At 38.1% G+C, this 20,980-nt stretch overlaps 2 protein-coding genes across 5 annotated transcripts; both read right to left on the minus strand.

Annotated features, from left to right (window-relative positions):
• Positions 1–6,429: 6,429 nt before the first annotated feature.
• On the minus strand, positions 6,430–14,252 carry LOC137733722 (SNF2 domain-containing protein CLASSY 1-like). 4 transcript variants are annotated; one of them, XM_068472887.1, is made up of 6 exons: positions 13,946–14,252; positions 12,065–12,181; positions 11,088–11,341; positions 9,008–10,465; positions 8,753–8,899; positions 6,430–8,606 (listed from the first exon to the last, which is right to left on the minus strand). In XM_068472887.1, the coding sequence occupies exons 2-6, from the start codon at positions 12,120–12,122 to the stop codon at positions 6,666–6,668; spliced, it is 3,858 nt and encodes a 1,285-aa protein (XP_068328988.1). In that variant the 5' UTR covers positions 12,123–12,181; positions 13,946–14,252; the 3' UTR covers positions 6,430–6,665. The 4 variants fall into 4 exon arrangements, with proteins under 4 accessions (XP_068328988.1, XP_068328985.1, XP_068328986.1 ...); XM_068472884.1 differs by lacking the exon at positions 13,946–14,252 and adding an exon at positions 13,491–13,919; XM_068472885.1 differs by lacking the exon at positions 13,946–14,252 and adding an exon at positions 12,341–12,444.
• Positions 14,253–18,490: 4,238 nt separating this feature from the next.
• Positions 18,491–20,614, minus strand: LOC137734905 (dehydration-responsive element-binding protein 2A-like). The gene is made up of 2 exons (XM_068474224.1): positions 20,384–20,614; positions 18,491–19,967 (listed from the first exon to the last, which is right to left on the minus strand). Exon 2 carries the CDS (start codon positions 19,944–19,946, stop codon positions 18,753–18,755), a length of 1,194 nt encoding a protein of 397 aa, XP_068330325.1. The 5' UTR covers positions 19,947–19,967; positions 20,384–20,614; the 3' UTR covers positions 18,491–18,752.
• Positions 20,615–20,980: the final 366 nt, after the last annotated feature.

Raw genomic sequence — 20,980 nt, forward strand, 5'->3', positions numbered from 1 at the left:
AAAATGGCTTCTTTCAATTTTTTTTGTTTTTACCTTTCTATGTAAAGTAGGGTTTTTGAATTCTTCTAATACGAGCCCGTGTCAACCGTTAGGAAAGATGATTTAAGTGTGCTATGTCGAGCATACCGAATTTTGTATGCTTTCATTTCTTTTATCCTAGTTATTCTCTTCACCCACGCAATTTAGTTTTTAGTTTTTTTCATATAACAATTAGAAGTCAAACTTGGAAACTTATTTTCTTAATTACAAGAAATAGGCCGGAGAGTTATACTGCTGCTTGTCTATAGTCAAGTATTGTGCAAACTTACAATACTACTAACGCTTGCAAATTGGCCTTTTATTTATTATTTTTTTTATGTATTAGTATTTTCTTTTTCAAATATATTAGTACTAGTTTTAACTTTTATCAAGTAACTACTCACGTAGTGGATGCTTACTGCTTTGTTTGAAATTTTTTTAAATAATTTGGTTTTACCACTTTACCCCTATTAATTAAATTGTTTTGTTTTAAATTCTTAATTAGGAAGGCATTTCTTGAAATTATGAATGATTCACATTTTTTGCCTTCCGGCTTTATATATAGATAAATAAATAATGCTACAAAAAAGAATTATTAAAAAAAGGAAAATTCGAGAGAAATAGTACTACAATGCTAATTAATTGACTCGATTTGCTAAGAAAAGTTCTTTCATATACAAGCATTGTTTTAAAAATTGGCCTAGGGGCTTAGGCGTTGGGCGGTGATCGAGGTATCGTCAGGATTAGGTGTCAATCAGCGAACAAAAGCAAGGAGGTGTTAGACGCCCGACTTGGCACTTCTAGGCAGTTCTTTTTTTAATTAATTAAGTTAAGGGGTTTTATGGGAAGAAAACCTCAAAACAACCCACAACTCTCTCAGATAGGGTTTTAGGGCTCTCTTAGGCCATCTCCAACCGAAGGGTCCAGAGGGCCAGAGGGCCGAAAATATCCCGAAAATCGTCTCTAACCGAGGGCTAAGCTAGAGGGCTCTGGAATCTGAGAGGACCCCACAGAATCAAAGAGGGCTAGAGGGTTGGCCAGAAAATTCAGTTTTCCTGTCGGTTTTAACCGACAGGAATACGTTTATATTATTTAATATAAATGTATTCTTGTCAGTTATAACCGACAGGAATGCTTAAGAAAAAAATTCAAATGCAACGGCTAACTGACGTCAGCTAGTCGTTGCATTTGAAATTTTTTTTTTTTATAGTTTTATTATTATTTTTTATTTACAAAATTTTTCCTATAACTTCTATTTTTAATATTTTTTTTAAATTCTATTTTTTCCTATAACTTTTATTTTACAAAATTTGTTTCTTTTTTTTTAAATTCCATTTTTTCCTATAACTTCTATTTCACATAGTTACTTTATTTTATTTTAAATTCTATTTTTATCCTATAACTTCTATTTCATAAAATTTGTTTCATATTTTTTTAAATTATATTTTTTTCCTATAACTTCCTAAGCCATTATACAACATTAAATTAAATTAAGTAACATGAAACAACATTAAACAATATGAAATAACATTAAATAACATTAACCAACATACAAATTATACAACATAAAAAAAAACATTTAACAACATGAAACTTAAACAACATTTTAAAAAACATTTAACAACATAAAACTTAAATGCCTACTCCATGCTTCTTTTGGCCCAAAGATGTGCAACAAGATCATGTTGTAGGTACTTGTTTGTGGCACGGGAACGTATCATTCTATAGCGCCTCATGTACTCATTTATAGAGATACTACCAGTTCTTGGATTGAAAGGCAAATTAGGCTCATCATATATTTTTGCACGAGCCATTCTTGACCTATTTGGATCTTCTTGGTTGTCATCGGACTCTCCATCAATATACTCATCTCGCTCATTCTCCACTATCATATTGTGTAATATGATGTAAGACATCATGATGGAGTCCAAATTTTCTCGACTCCACCCTCTTGCCAGTTCGCTAATAATCTACCATCGTGCTTGTAGAATACCGAAAACTCTCTCAACATCTTTCCGGTATGCCTCTTGGTGTAAGGTAAACAAATTTTCTGCGTCATTCCTAGGGTTTGGAATTGCTTGGACAAGTGTCGCCCACTTTGGGTAGATGTCATCTGCCAAGTAATACCCTATATTGTATTGACGGTTGTTGATGTAGTAGTGAAGTTGAAGTGTTTTACCTTCCGTCAAGTTATTGAAGAGGGGTGAACGCCCAAGAACTGTAATGTCATTTTGGGATCCAGGGACTCCAAAGAAAGCATGCCAAATCTATGTGTCATATGAGGCAACAACCTCTAACACAACAGTTGGCTTTCTCGACCTTCCGCTAAAGCCTCATTGCCATCCGGTGGGACAGTTCTTCCAATCCTAATGCATGCAGTCTAATGACCCTATCATGCCCGGAAACCCACGGTCTTCAGATTTGAGAAGGAGTCGATTTAGATCTTCTTAATTTAGCTCGTGGAGGTACTCATCTCTGTGAACCTGAACAATTGTGTCACAGAATTGTTGAAGAATATCAAGGCTTGTATACTCAGACATACCATGGGTTTCATCTATCGAATCAGCTGGGGAGCCATAGGCCATCATTCGAAGTGCAACAGTAACATTTTGATGAGGTGAGAAACCAGGGCGGCCTACTTTGTCCAGCTTTTGTCGAAAGTATGGATTGACTTGCTAAACATCACGAAGTAAACGCTCGAAGACATGACACCTTATCCGGAAACGACGTCTGAAATCCTCTTCTGTGTACATCGAGTTGGGGTTGAAGTAGTTGTTCATCAGATTGGCATGCGACATAGCTCTGTTTCGTGGTTTGTAAGAGCGACCAGCAATAGAGCCACCCTATTGAGGTTGTTCCTCAGTTGGCTGACACACCATGGCCGCAACCATGGCTACTGCTATGTTTTGTTTGTTGTGCCTTACTTGAACTTCTTCATCACATTCCTCATCTTCTCGTTTCATTTGCGCCCATTTTGCTTCCAATTTGGAATTGGATGAGGACCCCCAATTGGAATCCGAAAAGGATCCAAAGTTGGAATTCATTGCAAACTTGAATTGAAAAAGAATGAATTGAAAGAGATTGAATTGAAATAGATTGAATTCAAAGTTGTGTGAATTATAGCCCAATATCCACCATATTTATAGCAAAAGAAAAATTCAAATCCAACGGCTAGCTGACGTCAACATGATGTCAGCTACCAACGGCTAGCTGACGTCACTTTGCCGTTGGATTTGAATTTAAGTTGTAGTTTTAAATAATAAATTATGTTTGGCCCTATGGCCCTCGGTTGGAGACGGTTTTTTGTGGCAGGGCTAAAATGAGCTCTCTAGCCCTCGATTGGAGACTGAGGCAAATATGGCCCTGTACTGTTCATTAAAATATTAATATCTTGGAGAATCTTGGAGGGCCAGAGAGCTAAAACGAGCCCTCTGGCCAGCCCTTGGTTGGAGATGGCCTTAATGCCACAGCTCTTTCTCACTGTCACCATTCTCTCCATCGCCTTCTCTTGCCGTCTCCATTCCCCCCATCCCCGGTCGTATTCTCTTTTCGCCTGATAAACTAATACTTTCAGTCCCCGTGTCTCACTGTGACTTTCAGTCCCAGTTGCACCGACCACACCGCATATTTATATGATAATTAATAAATTTATTTAAATCCGCCTAAGGTTTGCCTAGGCCTTGCCTTGACGCCTATGAGCTAGGCCCTGATCCGCTGCTTGACTAGCGTTTAATGTCTTTTGGAATCTTATTTTGTATGTACCAAAAAGAAGAAGAAATGGAGAAATAACTGGTTCAAAGATTGATTACACCTCGTTAACCAAAAAAGAAAAAAGATTGATTACACCTCTTCATCAATATCTTGTAAGTTTAAAGTCCCCACTCTCTCTTAGGATACCTTGTTGCACCTTTAAATAAATTGCAAATAAAGCGGTGGAACCCCTATGTTTTAGTGATTTTTAATTATTTAATCTTTATCATTTGTTTTAATCACGTTTGATTTCTTTTTTATTGTACTATTTTTCTTCTAAATTATTATATCAACCTTAATTGTGCCACTCTTTGTGATACTATACTGAATTCATAATTCCAAGTTATATTGTTAAGTGACACATCCATTTGGATTTAGTCAACAATTTTTGGCTATCATTTAACTTATATTTTAATTAACCAGACAAAGAAAATATGATTTCGGTTAATATTAATCAAAACCTTTTTTTTTTCCTAAAGTCGGGGATCAGCAAAAGTAATTAGACGGATGTATAGAAACAGCAAAGGAATTGAATTCTATGTTGTATTATCATAATCGTACTTGTGTGAAAATGAAATTGCTTTTCGACTTATCACGGCCATTTTGTCGGCTATATGACAAAGTTCCTCAACTTCATCAAACTTACCTATCCACCAATGAAGATCCTTTGTCCTGAATTCAAATATCCACTACTCGACGTCCGTATTGACCGGCAGCAAAGTTCATCAATTAAATTCACACAACACTATCCACGAAGAACTTGTTATTTAGTACCAGTACTTTGCATCTGATGCTTTATGGAAATGTTCGGTTTCGACTGATAATATAAGCTAGGATGGTGACATGTGTTATCCGCACAATTCTTTTTACTTTCTATACATTATTCTTAGTTTTTAGTGTCGGAAGAAATTGAAGAAGATCAAATGACATAAATGAAAATGAGATGTGTCAGAAGTAAAACATAGTGTGTATATAGTACCATTCCATAAATAATTTTTTGCTTTTTAGTTTAGTACTACATTTATGCATGTTTGTAGCTAGATTCGTCGTATTTCCTTTTGCAAAGCCAGTTACTAGTTTGGATTTGCTTACATAAGAAGCTTTTGTTACTAAGTGTTTTAATGAAATTACGTTCAAATATCATAAATAACGAATTCGATATCAAATTAAGTTTCTCATTATGTGGCTTAGCCGAACTCCCCATTCCCTTAGTGTAAAACATATTTTTGTACTAAAAAAAATAAAAAAATAAAACCAAGATAAATTATCTCAAATGGTTTTAAATTTGAAACTGCTGCAGACCGACAGAGAGGAACGATTTTAGCCTAATATTTTGGAGGCTAGTTGAGTAAAATAACCCAGTCCCAAATGCATCAACTCGAATGGGTTCTATTTTATCGGTTGCAGGCTGCTCAAAACTTTAATTTTTCTGCTTTCTTCTTCTCATCTTCCAAGTAGTTGCGGCTTCCCCGTTTTTCTTTACAACTTTTAGCGTGATTCCATGCTTTTGAACTTTCATTTTTTGTCCTTTCTTTTTCTTCCCCTAAATTCCACCCACTTCCACCAACTTGATTGTATTCAAATTTCCAAACCCACTCCCCTTCACATGGCAGATGGTACTATTATTACGACTTGGTTGTTTTTAGTTGTCTTTGGAGAATTTAGTCAATGGGCGAGACTTCAATTGGGAGAAAAGTAATTGGCTCCTTATAGTCAGATACTCGTTTCTTTTTACAGACTGATCGTAGTTTGAGACGTACGTAAAAAAAATTTCTTTATTGCTTTTATAGTTTACATGTAAGAAAAGAATGACTCGTTAACCAAAATAATTAGTTGTTTATTATACACAAGGACTCGTTTCTCATCATAAGTTTCTTACTTTGCTTAAGTTGAAGATTACTCTTGGAAAAAAAAAAAAACTTATCTTTTAACCTTACCATTTTCGTTGAGATTAAATAGGGATATCTTTTCTTCATGAATGATCTTTAATTTAGTGAATAGTCATATCCAAGTCAATCATTTCTAACAAAAGAGACCTTATAAATTACTTATCTATGTGTTAGCTTATAGTTTACATGTAACAAAATTGACTCGTTAACCATAAGAAGCCAAAAAGTGTCACATCTCAATTGGGTTCTTCTATTTTACTTTCACTTGTTTTCTATTAAAAATAAATAAAAAAATTGGACGGGCTTTTGCCTTTTCTTTTACGTCTGCTTTTGGGTCTCTGGCTTTTCAGCCTGCCCCTTATTTTCTTCTTTGCCTGGATTTCCCTTTTGGAGAAAAGAGTTGCTTATACCCTTTCAAAATTGGGAGGAGTGGTATCTAGAGTCCAACACCAAAATATAAGAGAAACCGAGACGTCTCCGAAGATCAGAAAGAGAGAAACCTAGAGCTTTAAGGGTTTGTCACAATCATCCTAAACCTCCATTTCGAAGATTGGTACAGATAAGTCCGATTCCTTTAAGTGTTTTTCACTAACATTATCAGTTGTCATGAAAACTAAATCTCATCTATCGTCATGGAAACTACAAATCACGACAGCTACACAAACTAAAGAATAAAATCATCCAGCCGTGCATCTGATCAAAACAACGGCACGTCATGGATTTGAGGTGATGGCCGAAAAACCACGGCCACGGGGCTACGAGACGACCATCATAAACATGAACCAGTCGATCATCTTAAACATAAACCAGTTGAGACCATAAAATAAAAACCAATGTCCAGAGTTTTGCAACATTAGCTGGACATAAAATGAAAACCTCAAGTTCCATACATGCATTGATGGTTGCATCACAATGCATGCCTATTGTTACAACAGTTCAAATTATTCAAAGTTCAAATGAAGAGCTAGCTTCTCCCTTTCTCTTCTGATCGTTTCGAAAATCGAAAGCTTAGTCCTTACCTCTCACCACAGTTGAAGCCTTTTCATTTTTCATGATCATATGGAACGATTTGCTCTTGTCCTCTGCCACCATCTCTCTCAGCACATCGTCTTCGATCTTCTCTGCCTGCCAGCGTGACGGGTCCTCCACGAATGCCTCACTGAAAATCATGCTTGACACCCACTCCTTCCAAGTTGTCCTGCCATACTTGTCTTCTTCAAGAGTTCCGGTTGCCAAGAGCTGATACACATACACCACCTTCTGCTGTCCAGGCCGAAATGCGCGCGCAATCGCCTGCTTTGTCTTAGAAGGGTTCCATTCGGAGTCCAACAAGATGACCCGAGAAGCTGCTGTCAAGCTGATTCCCTCGGCGCAAGCTGTGATCGATGCAAGCAGGACCCTCGAGGCTCCGCCGGGCTCTTCAAATTTGTCCATCACCTTTCCTCGGTCGAAAAGCTCCAAATCCCCTGTGAGAACCAAAACTTCTCTGCCTCTCTGCCACCCGAACACCCTTTCAAACAGTTCGAGAAATAGCCTCACCGGTGCAATGTTGTGACAGAAAATCAAAACCTTCTCATTCCTGACAACTTGGTAAACAAGGTTCAAAACAAACTTGACTTTTGACCCTTTGTGCAGATCATACTTGTACTGCTCAAGCTCCATCAGTTCCTCAGGACGAAAAAACTTCCCGGCGCAGCAAGCAGTCGTGATTAACCATGGATGTATCGATCCAAGGGTTATCAGAAGTTCAAGTTCCAGAGGATACCCCTTGTAGTTAGCCATTATGTTTTGCAGTCTGTCCAACATATCTCGTTGTATGTCGGTAGTGTTCATCAACAAGGTGTAAATCTGTAGACCAGGAAGGGTGTCTGAATTTCCACCTTCATACACATCAATGAACCCATTTGTTATATGCCTCAATTGATTTAGACCTTGGATCCTCTGATCTTCTTCTTCATTGGAATCAATCTTCTTGGCAATCTTATCCAAGAACAACTTTCGCGCTCGGGCTTCCATCAAATGGCGCGCTTTTTCCTTCCCTTTCTTTATCCTTCTGTATTTTGGGTCCAACGCCCTTAAAACTTCATTCACAAACTTTGGCCTTGCCAAGCAGAGGGTGTTGAAGTATTCGCAGAAGTTGTTCTGAAAAAGAGTTCCCGAAAGCAATATTCTCAAGTCCGTTTCAACTTTCATCAGTCCCTTCCTCAGCCTGGATTTAGTACTTCTCGGATTGTGCCCTTCATCTAGAACTACAAGACCTGGACTCTCACGCAGCACTTGCGCCATAAATTTTCTGTGCACAAACTTCGAGTCTTCGCGCATCAGCGTCAGGAATGAGGTATAACCCATGACAAGAACACTAGGCTGTGCATGCCACTTCTGTATTTTTTCCAGGCAATCCAACACATGCATCACATCATCCGTTGGCTTCGGGCCTCCTGTAAAGTTTATGGTCTTCTTCTTGAACACTCTGTAGGTTCTTCGACCGTGAATCAGATACACAGGTATAGGAATCTGCCATTTGATAAATTCTTTGTACCAGGTATAGAGTGTTGTCTTGGGAGCAAGGACGAGAGGCCGTTTCCCCGGGAATAACTTAAGGTAGCTAGTAAGAAATGCAATGATTAGAAAAGTTTTCCCGGCTCCAGGGGTATGAGATATAACGCAACCACCGGTTTTCTTGGCTTTTCGTTCCATGAGTGATGGTTCCAAAGATCCTGCAACATTTTTCCATAGAAACTCAAAGGCCTTTTTCTGGTGGAATAATAATTTCTTTCTGAGTTCAGGAATTAGGGCCCAAACATTGTCACTTTCTTCCGACAAAGTCTCAGGGTCATCTGGAGTAGTACGAGTGTGGAAGAAATTGAATTCTTCGTACTCAGCTCGCTTATTGTCGGGTTCTTCTACATTACTCTTTCTATCATATGTGTCCACACTGGCATTTTGCACCTAGAGAAACAAACAAGAAAACAGATATCGTTATTGTTTGAAGCAACATGACAGTAAGGTTACTCTCTTATTCAAATTCCGTATATGTAGTAGCACGAAGAATGCGACATTAGATTTTTGTACGAATGAGTTTCCAATTGACTTACAAAGGGGGGAGATACATCTCTTATTTCAGTGCTGACAAAACCACATATGCTGCATATAATCCCAATTTCTTCATTTAATTTAAATTCATGTCGGCAAGCTGAGTCTGACTTTGGTGGACTTGCATTTGCCGCAGCAGCATTTGATCCCTAGGAAACAAAAACAAAGGCATTATTTAGAAGACTTTCCAGATTGTATTCTGAATTTTGAACTATCATTCTCAAACTTAGACGCAAGCGGAAACTCTAAAAGTTTACCTCATTATCTTGAAGGTAAGCTGATGCCAATGCCAATTCCATTTCTTTCCACAGCATCTCAGTCTCGGACATTTCCTCCTCTTCATCGTCATTTTCTGGCATTTCAGTTTCCTTCCGTTGGTCAGAGTTCTTTGCGGCCTTGAATTCGTTCCACTGGTCCATAATATTTGCGTCTGGCTTATTTGTGCAGTCCATGTCTTTCAAGAATGAATTTATCAGTTCCTTGTATGCACCAGTATTTAAGCTCCTCCTTGGGTAAGTTCTTCCGTTAGGGTCCCTTTTCGAACGAATAGAGTGATGCCTTCTGTATAAAACTCTGCTAGCTCTGCTAGTCGATACTTTTCCATCCCATTTCATTTGGAAGTCCATATCATCTAAGTCAGAATTATTCTTTCTCTTTGTTTTACGATTGTGATGGTAATAGTACTTCGCAGGAAACTCATCGCTCTCGTTTGCACCCTTTTCAGGAGTACTGTTGACATTCCGATGACCATGTCCAAGGGTTAAAGGGTCTCTTCTGTATTCAACAAGGGCAAGTTCATCTCGATGTCTCTTCTGCTTACCCGCACCTGATTTCACCTTCTTCGACTTGGTCTTGATTTTGTATTCAACGTCGTCATCATCATCGCTTTTGCAAGCAAGTTCTTCCTCAGTTTTCCAATAATTGTCATCCTTACTGGACTTCAACTTCTTAGGACGGAACTTTTGTTCTGCCTCGGTGTGCTCTTCTGAATGACTTGCATGTTTGGCAAACAGCTGTGATAACGGTATATACAATTCATCATCTTCTGAGCTGTAATCTACCTTATATGGCCTGCTTCGAACATAGCCAATCTCTATCTCTGATGGAGCATCACAGGCAAGGAAACGCTCAGGTTGTATAATTCGACGCTTGGAACGACGCAGGCCAACAAGCTCAGTAGATGGTGAGGGTACGCTTTCATCCATTTCAGGAGTAGGATCAGCCTCGGTAGCATCATCTGGAACAAATTCGACTACCATAGGTACGAGGAGCCCATTGTCTACTTTGAAATTTACGGCATGCAAGTAGTTGTCAGAATGTAACAGAGTTCGGTCATTGTCGCCTTCCAAAATCTGGTACACGATTTTGGTCTTCACTGATCTGATATCAAATATAACCCGCTTCATCACGGACGCCACAAGTAACCATGAAACATCGGATAAGAACGTCCCCAAGAGCAATTTTGTTCTTGGTAGTGTTGGGCAGTCCGCAGAGCACTCCCAACGGTAGGGTTGATTCTCATAAGCATCCCGGTCAATCATTTGGAAGACGAAAATTTCATCAATTCCAACCAGTTTGGCTTCCTTGTTCAGTGTTGCTCTCTCGGTACCAAGAGGTCCTTGGTTCACATAAAAGTTCACATAGAATTGGCATGAGCACCGATCAGACTCATGCGGCACCCTTTCGATTGAGCTTATTCGAGCATCAACCATCACCTGCATTAGAGAGAGTTTGTCAAACTAACAAGAAGTCAATCACAACTTCCATAGTAACTGATGTTTTCTGTTTCCAATATTTATATCAAAACAATCCAGGTAAACTGTTAGAATCTATCCAAAGCAAGATGAGAAGCTACACGAACTTAATAAAAACTAAAGAAATTAGTCAACAATGGCAGATAAATCGATTTCTTCGTAATTACTAGTAGATGGAACCTTGAAATCAATGACATCAAAAATTGAACGAGGATTAGCATTGTTAAAAACTCAGATGAACTCGAGTATCAATGTGGAAGACAAAGATACGATAATTTGTTGCATGTCATAAGCAACAAATCTCACGCAACAAGCAGACTGATGATGGAAGACATTTAATCAAAATCGGACAGTTGGTGCAGTCTCTAGATCTCTCAACCACGACAGGAAAATCATTATATTTCTTTTCAAAAATGCTAGTTTGTATACAGAGACTGAATGCTTTCTGCAATGCATTAGTCACAAAGAGAGTAAAAAGTAATAAAATTAAACATGCCCATCAATACTTAAAAATATGTCATGTAAGAGTTCAAGAAACTCATGAATTTCGAGTGAAAGCGCCCAATCATAGAATGCTACTCACTGGATCTCGACTGCCTTCTTCTGAATCATCTGTATGTTCAGGGGTTGACAGCACACAAATATCAACACCCGGCCTCAGAAAGCAGGTGCAATCATACATATTTGCATGTCTGGACCTGACTCGTAGGTTCGCGAATGGACCTTTGTCCCTGATTATACAGGGATGATTGTTTCCGAAGCTCATGGTCATCTTACCACGCCTGATGCTCAGAACTTCCACAGGTTGCCACGAACCACAGCAAAGAGCCTCAAAAGCTGTCAAGCCCAAAATTAGTAGAATGATACAGATAAGAATTTTACAACTATTGCAACAAAATTGTAAAACAAAAGATTCAGGGCATTTGGCGACGGCACAATAAAATTCTTGTGAGTTTCTACGCAAGACTGCCAAGATAAGAATGATACACAAGCTCTTTTTCTTAGCTGAGCAAAATTCCCATGTATATTTTGCTACCAACTAATGAAAGATGTTGGGATAGTTACCCACACGCACACATGATCAACTGTCCTTAAACTCATCACGAAATATGGAAATTTAACTCATTCCATCAACACGCACGTGAGCGTCTGTCCTTAACAGAAGGATCGTCAATGAAATAAGCGATTTATCTTATTCCATTACCACATCGGCATGACACGTGGTGTTACCGCCGGCACAAAGAGATGATCCACTTTTGTGCATTCAAGTTTACTAGTGTTACAGACAAAAGTAAATGACTCTGATTAGAGAAGCCATTGATTCACCCGAAACAAATCAAAACTACATAGTTTTATTTCTCTTACTTCTTACTCTCCCAGAATAAATGAATTATCATACAATACTAATAACAGATAAATGAAAAACATAAACTCTATCTATTTGTTGGGATAAGTTCATTTCAAATAAAAAAAATGAAAACCAAGCCAAATTATTCGAATGAGGAGGCAAATGCAATGAAAACCAAGCCAAATTATTCAAATGAGGAGGCAAATGCTTACGATTAGCATCGAACGGATGCTTAGCCCGATACAGATGTCTTTTCCTCTTCATCCTCATGAGCCAATTGCTATCTGAATCTCGCAAAAGATTACCAGAACCAGTCACCAGTAAAATATCTGCAACACCACCAACAACAAATCTTTGCCATTAGACACATTTCAAACTGAATAACTTTTTCAAAAAAAAATCCCAATAACAAAAAATCATTCGGATATATCATATTCATATATATTATATATGCATGTATATATAATTTTAGTGTAAATATCGACCACCTGGTTCACTGGTTTGGTTTTCTTTCTGACTGCAGAGAGACTGTAAACCTAGCTAGATATTTCTACCCATTTTCTCATCTCACCCCCCACCAAACCCTCACACATATATATATATATATCTATATAGAGCTACATATCTCTAATATATATGCCATTTGCGCTTTTGCCAACACATGTCACGATGATGCTTACAAATAGGACTCACAGTTAGATATCCTTATTTATGAAAATAATAATTAATAATTTATATTTCTGGGATACAAAAATAAATGCACAAACCAAAAGGGTAACATCATTAACAGAGCATTTACACGAATATCCATCCCAACAACAAATAAATTAATGTTTGAAAAAATAAATTTAATAAATTAATAACTTTTTTCTTCTTCAAAAGTCAGAAAAACCGTGAGTCTACAGTATACCTAGAAGACCAGAAGCTGGTAACCGTTTTGACTCACATTTTTTTTGTTTAATTTAGCATTAAAAACAATATTATTCTATTATTTTCCAGTAAATTTTTTTTAATCCAAATCCTAATCGTTTTAGGAAAATGTAAAAATCGTTACGCAACATTTTTACCGCTTTGGCTCATCAGAAAAAAAGAGAAGAAAGGTAATGAGGAAGAGAAAAAGGAAAAGAATCTGCAGCACATCAATTCCTTGTCACTCAAAAAAACAAAATAATTACTCGAATTATTGGAGAGAGAAAATAGAAAGAGAAAGAGAGACCTTCTCTCTTTTGCCCTCGGAGTTAGCTAATTAGCTAGAAAAGTGTATAATTTATGTCTATCGTAATTTAGATGAATTTAATCTAAAATATTTGATACGAGCACAAATGAAAGTGAAATCCTTATGAGGTGAGGAAACATAAGAATTTAATTTTTGGACACATATAGAAAATGATATTCCCACATCTAAAATTCTACATGCAAAGCAAAGATTAAAGCAGAAAAAATATTTCTTCATGTGGTAACGCAACACAGTCAATACATGCCGTACCACCAAAAATCACCAGAAATATCCAAACAGCAAATTCACAAAGCAAGAAACCACACGAATAATTGCCAAAAAGAAAATATATGCAGATATAATAATTAAATTCAGGATTAATTCAACTAACAAAACAAACCCAATTCAACTGGTTTGCTTACTGTTGGGAAGAACAGCTGCTATTCAAACATGTTGACCAAAGCAAGCAACGTTGACCCGCCTGAAGCTCTATAGAGAGAAGGATGATCGGAGCTCGGATTCCGGAAGACCTTTTTCCGACCAAAAAGATAAGCCGAAAGGCTATGTGGGGATGCTCGAATTATACAGTGGGCGTTGGAGTGAGTGTAGTGAAAAGAAAGAGAGAGAGTGGAAGAGGAGAGAGAATCTGAGTGAGTGAGTCAGTGGAAGAAAGCGACGGAGAAGCGGAGAAATCTAGAGAAAGCTTTTTTTTTTCCTTTCTCTGAAATCCTCGGAATCCGTGTGCTTTTTTGCATGACAGGTCGTTGAGGGCATCGCGGTAAAGGGGCAGTGGTATGTAAATACGTGGGGTTCGGGAGGGCGTTTTGGGGACGCAAAGTGTCAATTAACGGCTGTGATCGAATAAAATTAAACTTACCCGAAACAAATTCATCGTTGCCATGATCTTCTGGTCCAGAACAAACTTACGCATAACGTTGTATGATTGAATCAAAATGTTACTATGTGCTAGCGTAAACACGTTTCATGTAAGTTATTCTCGTGATGATAGAATGTGAGAAGTGGTTGCGTGGGGTCCACTTTCTGGTGATGAAATTGATGAATTTCTGAAATTTTGTGGCAGGAGTGATGGCAATAAACTCGTGGGGGTTTGTTGGGTGATGAACTCAGCCTCAGCAGAAACAAGAATTCTCGAGTTGTGGAAGCGAGGCGCATTTGGTCAAAGACAATTTTGTCTCCTTGTTTGACTGTTTCTTTGCCCTGTCCCCTGCCGAAAGCCACTGAATCCGGCAGTTATATGGGTTTTATTAGAAAGCCCAAGGCCCGGCCCAACACAAAGCACGACTATTCTACAATAGACGACACTTTTTAGGGAAATGAAAATTGATAGTTTCCAAGGAAAATTTTTGATTTACTACACAAGGGAAATGCTAGTAGATCTTGTTGTACTCTTCTTCATGTACAAGTTATTCTCATTTATTAAATTTCAAGAGAAATATTTGATAATTTCTATTTTTGGAATTTCTCCAACCACATTTCTTTAACATAATTTTCGATTCTCGTTGATAAGTGCAAATAATGTTTCGTTATTTACTTTCCTAGTGAAAGATTTGATGATACTTTTTTTCCATAAGCTTTATCATGATTATCTTGATCTTAAATTTATGATGAAAATGTGAATAACAACAATTATATAGATTTTACAACACATGATTCGTCAAAGATGTTATTTGCTTTCCAGGTGAAATATTTGATGATGCATTGTTTTTTTTCCAGAAGCTATATTGCGTGATCCTCTAATCTGATGTCAAATTTATGATGAAAAACGCATATAACACCAATGATATAGATTTCACTGCATAAGATTTTCCTATACGCTCTTTTTACACGCGATTGTATTGTATGTAGGAAATTGGTACAACTTTTAATCCCAAGATTTTCCTAGCCTTATGTGCTAGATTTCATGTTCCCTTTGCATTTTTACAATTGTTCATCCCCTAGTTTATTATTAATGTTGAGAAGGGGAAGCGTGTTGAATCTTAAGGATATGAGATTTCTTGCAAGCAGAGACCATTTATGCTTTTATTTTTATTGTACTTTTTTTTTTTTTTGGAGAAAGATTGTTTTATTCCAACACAATAATTACACAAGAAAAAAAATAAAAAAATAGACCTCCAAAGCAACGAAAGAGCCCAAAACAAAGAAAATACTGAAGCAAACCCTAGCAAATGCAAATCGCCGTCACTGGAAAGCAGTTTGTCAACCAACTAAAACGAACGTCCTTAACACACACCTGTAAACAAGTTGAACAACACCCCAAAACTAGAAGGAAACTGAGCGTTGATAGCCGCCACAAATTAGATGAAGTAACTGGTTAGCAACAAGGCCAACCAAGTGAAACCCAAATCGTAGGAAACCAGTGAGAAAGAGCAACACACTAGCAACAGTGCCATCAAAGGCAATCCCAAGGAAGGTGGTTAATAGGATTTCTACCACTTACAACAGTAGGGATAAAAACACTTAAAAATACTTGCAAGAGGATAAGGTTGTCGTAGTATAGTGGCTCAAGTAAGGTCATTGTCCACAGGGATTGAATGAATAATTTGTGTTTAAAACCAACTCTTAATTAATTATTTAAAACAAAGTTTGGAAAATGTTGATTTTAGAATTTAAGATAATAAAAATGAATTTTAAAATAAAACCATTAAATAAATTAACTAGAGAACAATTTAAAGAAAATCAATTTGTAAAAGCCTAGGGTTCCGCCGTCAACATAACAATCCTATGCAATTTTACCAATTACTTATGAATTTTTGCATACATATTTTGAAGGTTAGGCTTTCCTAATACATATTTTTCTCGTGATGTTCAAGCGAAAATGTATATCTAACATGCAATCCGTCTATGATGTTCAGATTAAATATAAACATGCAAGACTCATTAAGCTTTGTGAAAACCCTTTGGAAAACCATGCAACCCTTAAGAGCGTGACGTTTGCCTTAAGTGAACTTACAATTACTAATCATTAGAAGCCCTTCTCAATTTCAGGGTGATGTTCCAATAGAAATTACATCAAATTACTTGTCTAAAAACCCTAATGGTCGCGAATCACTAAGACAATTAGATAGTTTAATCGCGGTGATTAATAATTCAAAGCAAACATGCATCCATTCATAAGCAAATTAATAAAATCACATATTCATGCTAGGCTTATGGCTTCACCCTAGCAAACGGAAATTAGTTATGAACAACTATAAAAACTGAAGAAAATATATTAACTAGAAAAATGATTGAAAATACCTTGTAGGTAAAAAGTTTGAAGTTCTCCAAAATAATGCGTGCCTTCTCTCCAAAACCCTAATGGCTAAAAAGCCTTATTTATACTACTCCAAATTAAAACCCTCATAGAAAAGGTTTTCTAAAAACTAGGAAATAAAATAATAAAAGGATAACTAGGAATTATATTCTTATTATGACTACGAAATCTGTCCAACATAGAGATAGCCACGTTTCTGGACCTTCGGAGCTCCAAAACAGGCCCAAAACGACTCAAATTAAAGATTATGACCTTCTCTTCAAGTTCGAAGAGGAGCCCAAGTCCAAAATTCATCATCTTCCAACCCAAAAGTCGCAAATAAGCTCTGCAGCCCAATCTGCCAGCACTGCATGCTAGGCATAAATTAATTCGCCACAATCAGATGCTTCGGGATAAAATTATGAAATTTGGAGACAACCTTTTTGACAGATTCACGAACCTGTTCCAATTGGAATCACTCAAAAATTTCACTGTTTGATTACTTTATGCTCAGAACAAATTTGCGTGTCATACATTAAAAATACATAACAAAGCATCAAAATCTCACCAAAATAATAACTAAAATATACCAAGAATAGAGAATAATATATAGTATTAAATTAACTCATCAGAGGTAGTGTGAACATCCAAGTGATAACTCTACACACCTTATGGGGAAACGTGATAAATCGCGATATAAGTATGCAGAAGCGAATCAGAAAGATGGGGCCAATTGGGATGAAGGAATGGAGTGTCGAGGAAAGTAGAGGGGAAATAGGTGGGAAGAAGATGGAAGGAAACGGAAAAAGGAGTAAAAGGGAAAGAAAAAAAAGGTGGAAAGAGGAGAAAAGTGAGAAAAAGGGGATAAAAGGTGAAAGGCAAGTGGAAGGAAAGAAGGAAACAAGAGAAAAAAGGAGCTCACAGAAATCAGGGGCACAGGGGGTTGCATGACGGGCGCTTAGGCCCTTGGAATGGCTGAGGGAGAAGGAAAGTAAATGATGAAAAGGAGAAGAGGGTTGTTGGAAATTTTGATGTTTTTATTTAGGGAACTTTAATGAAAAACTTCCAGTGCTATTTATTTTAATAAAAAATCATATTTTTACACTAAAAATTCAATCATGGTACTATTCACTTTACCCTTTATTTTGTCCTTATCGTTAAAACTCAAAATTTTCAAATCATTTTCATTAGTTTTCCTCACAGTTTATGCAATATGTTTAGCATGTTAAATCTTTGTAATTCTACGAACCCTCCATTGGCAATAATTTGGGCCTTGGGCTTTGGGGCTTTGGATGGGCTTTCCTCGATGGACCTTGTTTCTCATAGTTTTGGTTATTTTGATGATTTGGGCTTAGCCGTATTCTGTTGTTTGTTTTGAGCCGTAGTTCGGTTCGTAAAGCTCATAAACAACTTGACGGCAAGTAATTTGTTTGAAATGTTCATTAGAAAGTGCTTTAAAAATAACTGAAAATGTTTTTTGTGATTTCTTTTTTCTAAAGTCTATCCTCAGTAAAAATTCAAGTAAATTCTGACATCATGTATGTGCTTCTTGCAGGAAGCATTTAAAGTGCTTTTCGAATTCAAAACCAATTCAGCAAAAGCGCTTTTAGTAATTTTTAAAGTACTTCCAAACGGATCCGCTAAATTTTAACCAAAAACAAAACTCAAGCCATTGTGTTTGCTTTTCTCCTTTTTAAATTTTTTATCAGCGAGACAACTTATCAATCTAAATACACTTACGTAGCTCGATCTATTTACTCACTCATCATGCCTTGTAATTTTCTTGAGCATTAGTTCCTAGTCAAAGCCAAATTCAACATCAAGCCTTGTATCAATTACAAAACTTAACAGACGACTGCTCCTGCAGGGACGCAAACATAAGCGGTTTTCGCAAAGGCGCTCTCGTTACAAGTACGAGATTGCCAACACTTTGAACGTTGCAGAAAGCAATATAACAAATTATCAGTTTTTCATGAAAGCGTTGCATTACAACATCATTGAACATTCGAATATTGCAAAAAACAATGTTAAACGAGCCCTTCATCGCGTTCACAAGCTCAACTGCACAATGTTACAAAAAGAAAACAGCACAAGAAGAAAAACACGAAGAAGACTCCACAAGCACAAAAAACTTGTATTTCCGATGTTTCACCTTTAAGATTAACTATAATGTTTCACCTATTTTCCTGGTTTTTTTTGGTTCCTCGTATCTACAATGAAAGAATTTGTTGTCAATATATGTACATATATATATAGATATAGTATTTCCAAGATGCATATAAGTCGTCCATCAACGCACCACCATTCAACATGGAATGGCCAGCTTAATTCTCCAATCTAAAACATATTAGAGAAGTAGCTCGAAATCTCCAAAAACAAAATAGGCGACCAAGCAAAAGAGGAAACAAGCACAAGGTCTGTTTCTTTGCTTTCAGATTTCCATGGAATAGTTGTAACCTACGTCTCCGGATTGCATTGTACCTTCTGTGAATCCCCCCAAACCTAAGTCGGACGGTCCTAGATTGAAGTACCCTTGATCATTTTGGCTGGTATGATTACTCCCCTCCTCTTGCTTCATGAAATCAAAACCGTATTCGTAGTCCAAAGGGGCCTGCTCCATGTGCGGCAGACTCCCGAGCAGCTTGGCGTCTGGAAACTGCAGCTGGTACGACAGATTTGATGGCCCTTCGCTGCTGAGAGTCTCCATGCCCGGCTGACCAACATCAGGTCTCGACACTTGCTCTGGTCCCGAATTGCAAAAGGAAGTATCATCTGAAGGCATCAATAGTTCATTTGCATCAAACATCTCATCCATATCAAACAACTCGCACATTGTGAAGTTCTCAGAACAATCCCCAACAAAACCATCTCCGCCATTCGGATTATGATCCTCAACTCCGCGTTCCGGTTTTACTACGACAGGTTGTTGATTATTGCGAAGATAATCCATGTCAACGTCCTCACTGACTTCTGGCTTCACCATACCACTGGCTTGAGGGACCGCACCGGACCACGGATACATCCTTGATTCGCCCTCACCATCCTCCTTTTTCACATTAAGGAAAAGCTTGGAATTCTCGTCTCCACACACCTCAGAGTGACTCGAGGTTGAAGTGGAAGTAGAGCATCCTGGAGTTGCCGCTGCAGAAGACCCTGATGGTGTTGCAACCGAAGAAGTCTCCTGTGAAGACGATGGATGATTATTGACCCCGTGCGGGAGGTTGAGGCGAGCTCCATCTCCATACATGGCCTTTGCAGCCTCATCATAGGCAAGGGCAGCCTCAACGGCAGTGGGAAAAGTACCTAACCAAAGCCTACTTCCCCTGTCCGGCTCCCGAATTTCGGCAACCCACTTGCCCCAAGTCCTTTGCCTCACTCCCCTGTAATTGCAACGTGCATTCTCGGGCCCTCCCTTGCCTTTCATACAGCCTTTCTTGGACCCCTTGGCCGGCACTTTACGCTTTTTCCCCTCCTCATTAGCCGATTCGAGTTGTTTGTTATACTCTTTCCACTTCTCCAGCGTATCAGCGACCGAGTTCCCATCTCGTCTGCTCCGCGTCTTCCTCTTCCTTGAAGAATCCAAGGGCAGATACGGCATGTTAACACCTTGATCATAGGCTCCCATTCCTCTTAGATTACGCACAATCTGCAGTAAACAAGAACCAAATTCCAATTAAGAATTGGGCACAAAAAAATCCACAACCTCGAAAGCAAACAGGTCCCAATCACACAAGTCCCACTCCGAATCACACCGCCCTTTATTAGGGTTTTATATACAGAGAAGTCCCCAAGTCCGCCGAAAAAACAGCAATTTAGAAAACAGATACGCAATCGTGGTAGATTGGGGAAAAAAGAAAATCCCAAATCCGGAAACCCTAGTTTCAGAAAACCCAATTACTCAAAACCCCAAATTTCAATCCCCAATAAAAAAAAAGAACTGGAAACAAACTTCTCCTCCTCCAACAAACTGAAGCTTAAAGGAAACCCAAAATCCAGAAACCTAACAAACACTTAAATCGAGCGAAAAGGAAACGAAATCGAACAGCTCAAAGCTCAACTGACCTCAGAATCTCCCGAGTCGACGATCCCCACTGACAAACTTCCCGATTGACACCGCAGTCTTTGCCTTCCTCGAATCAAAACGACGATTTCAGACGCGATTTAGCGATTTAGCGTTTTCCTCCTCCGCTCGACTGCAATTTCTGCGAGTTTGTTCTACTTTTCTTGGCGACTTGTTTTGCGCTTTGCTGCTCTTGAAGCTTCCAAGTTGATCGATTCCAGAATTCTTCAGAATTGCTCGCTGGGACAGATATTTATAACCTTCCTCTAGATATTTCCGATATTTGTTTTGTCTGGTGACGTGGCGATTTTCTAGTCGCGTCGTGGCGCTTCGAGGAGGAAACTTACCGGCACGTGTCACCCGAACGTTCGCGAACAAAGCGAGTGACACGTCGTTTTCTTCGTGCCGAAGCAATTCCGCGTCTAATACGACTTTTCTTTCCCAATTTTGTCCGGGCTGAACTTGAAATTTGCGATTGTGCCACTGGACAGCTAATGCGTTGCTTGCTTCCTGCGTGCTTCTTCCCTCTTATCCGATGGGAAAAAAAATAATACCTTTGGATTACGATATTTTGTTTCATACACACACATTTTTTACCT

This window comes from Pyrus communis, chromosome 5, assembly GCF_963583255.1.
Source record: "Pyrus communis chromosome 5, drPyrComm1.1, whole genome shotgun sequence".
Lineage (NCBI taxonomy): Eukaryota > Viridiplantae > Streptophyta > Magnoliopsida > Rosales > Rosaceae > Pyrus > Pyrus communis.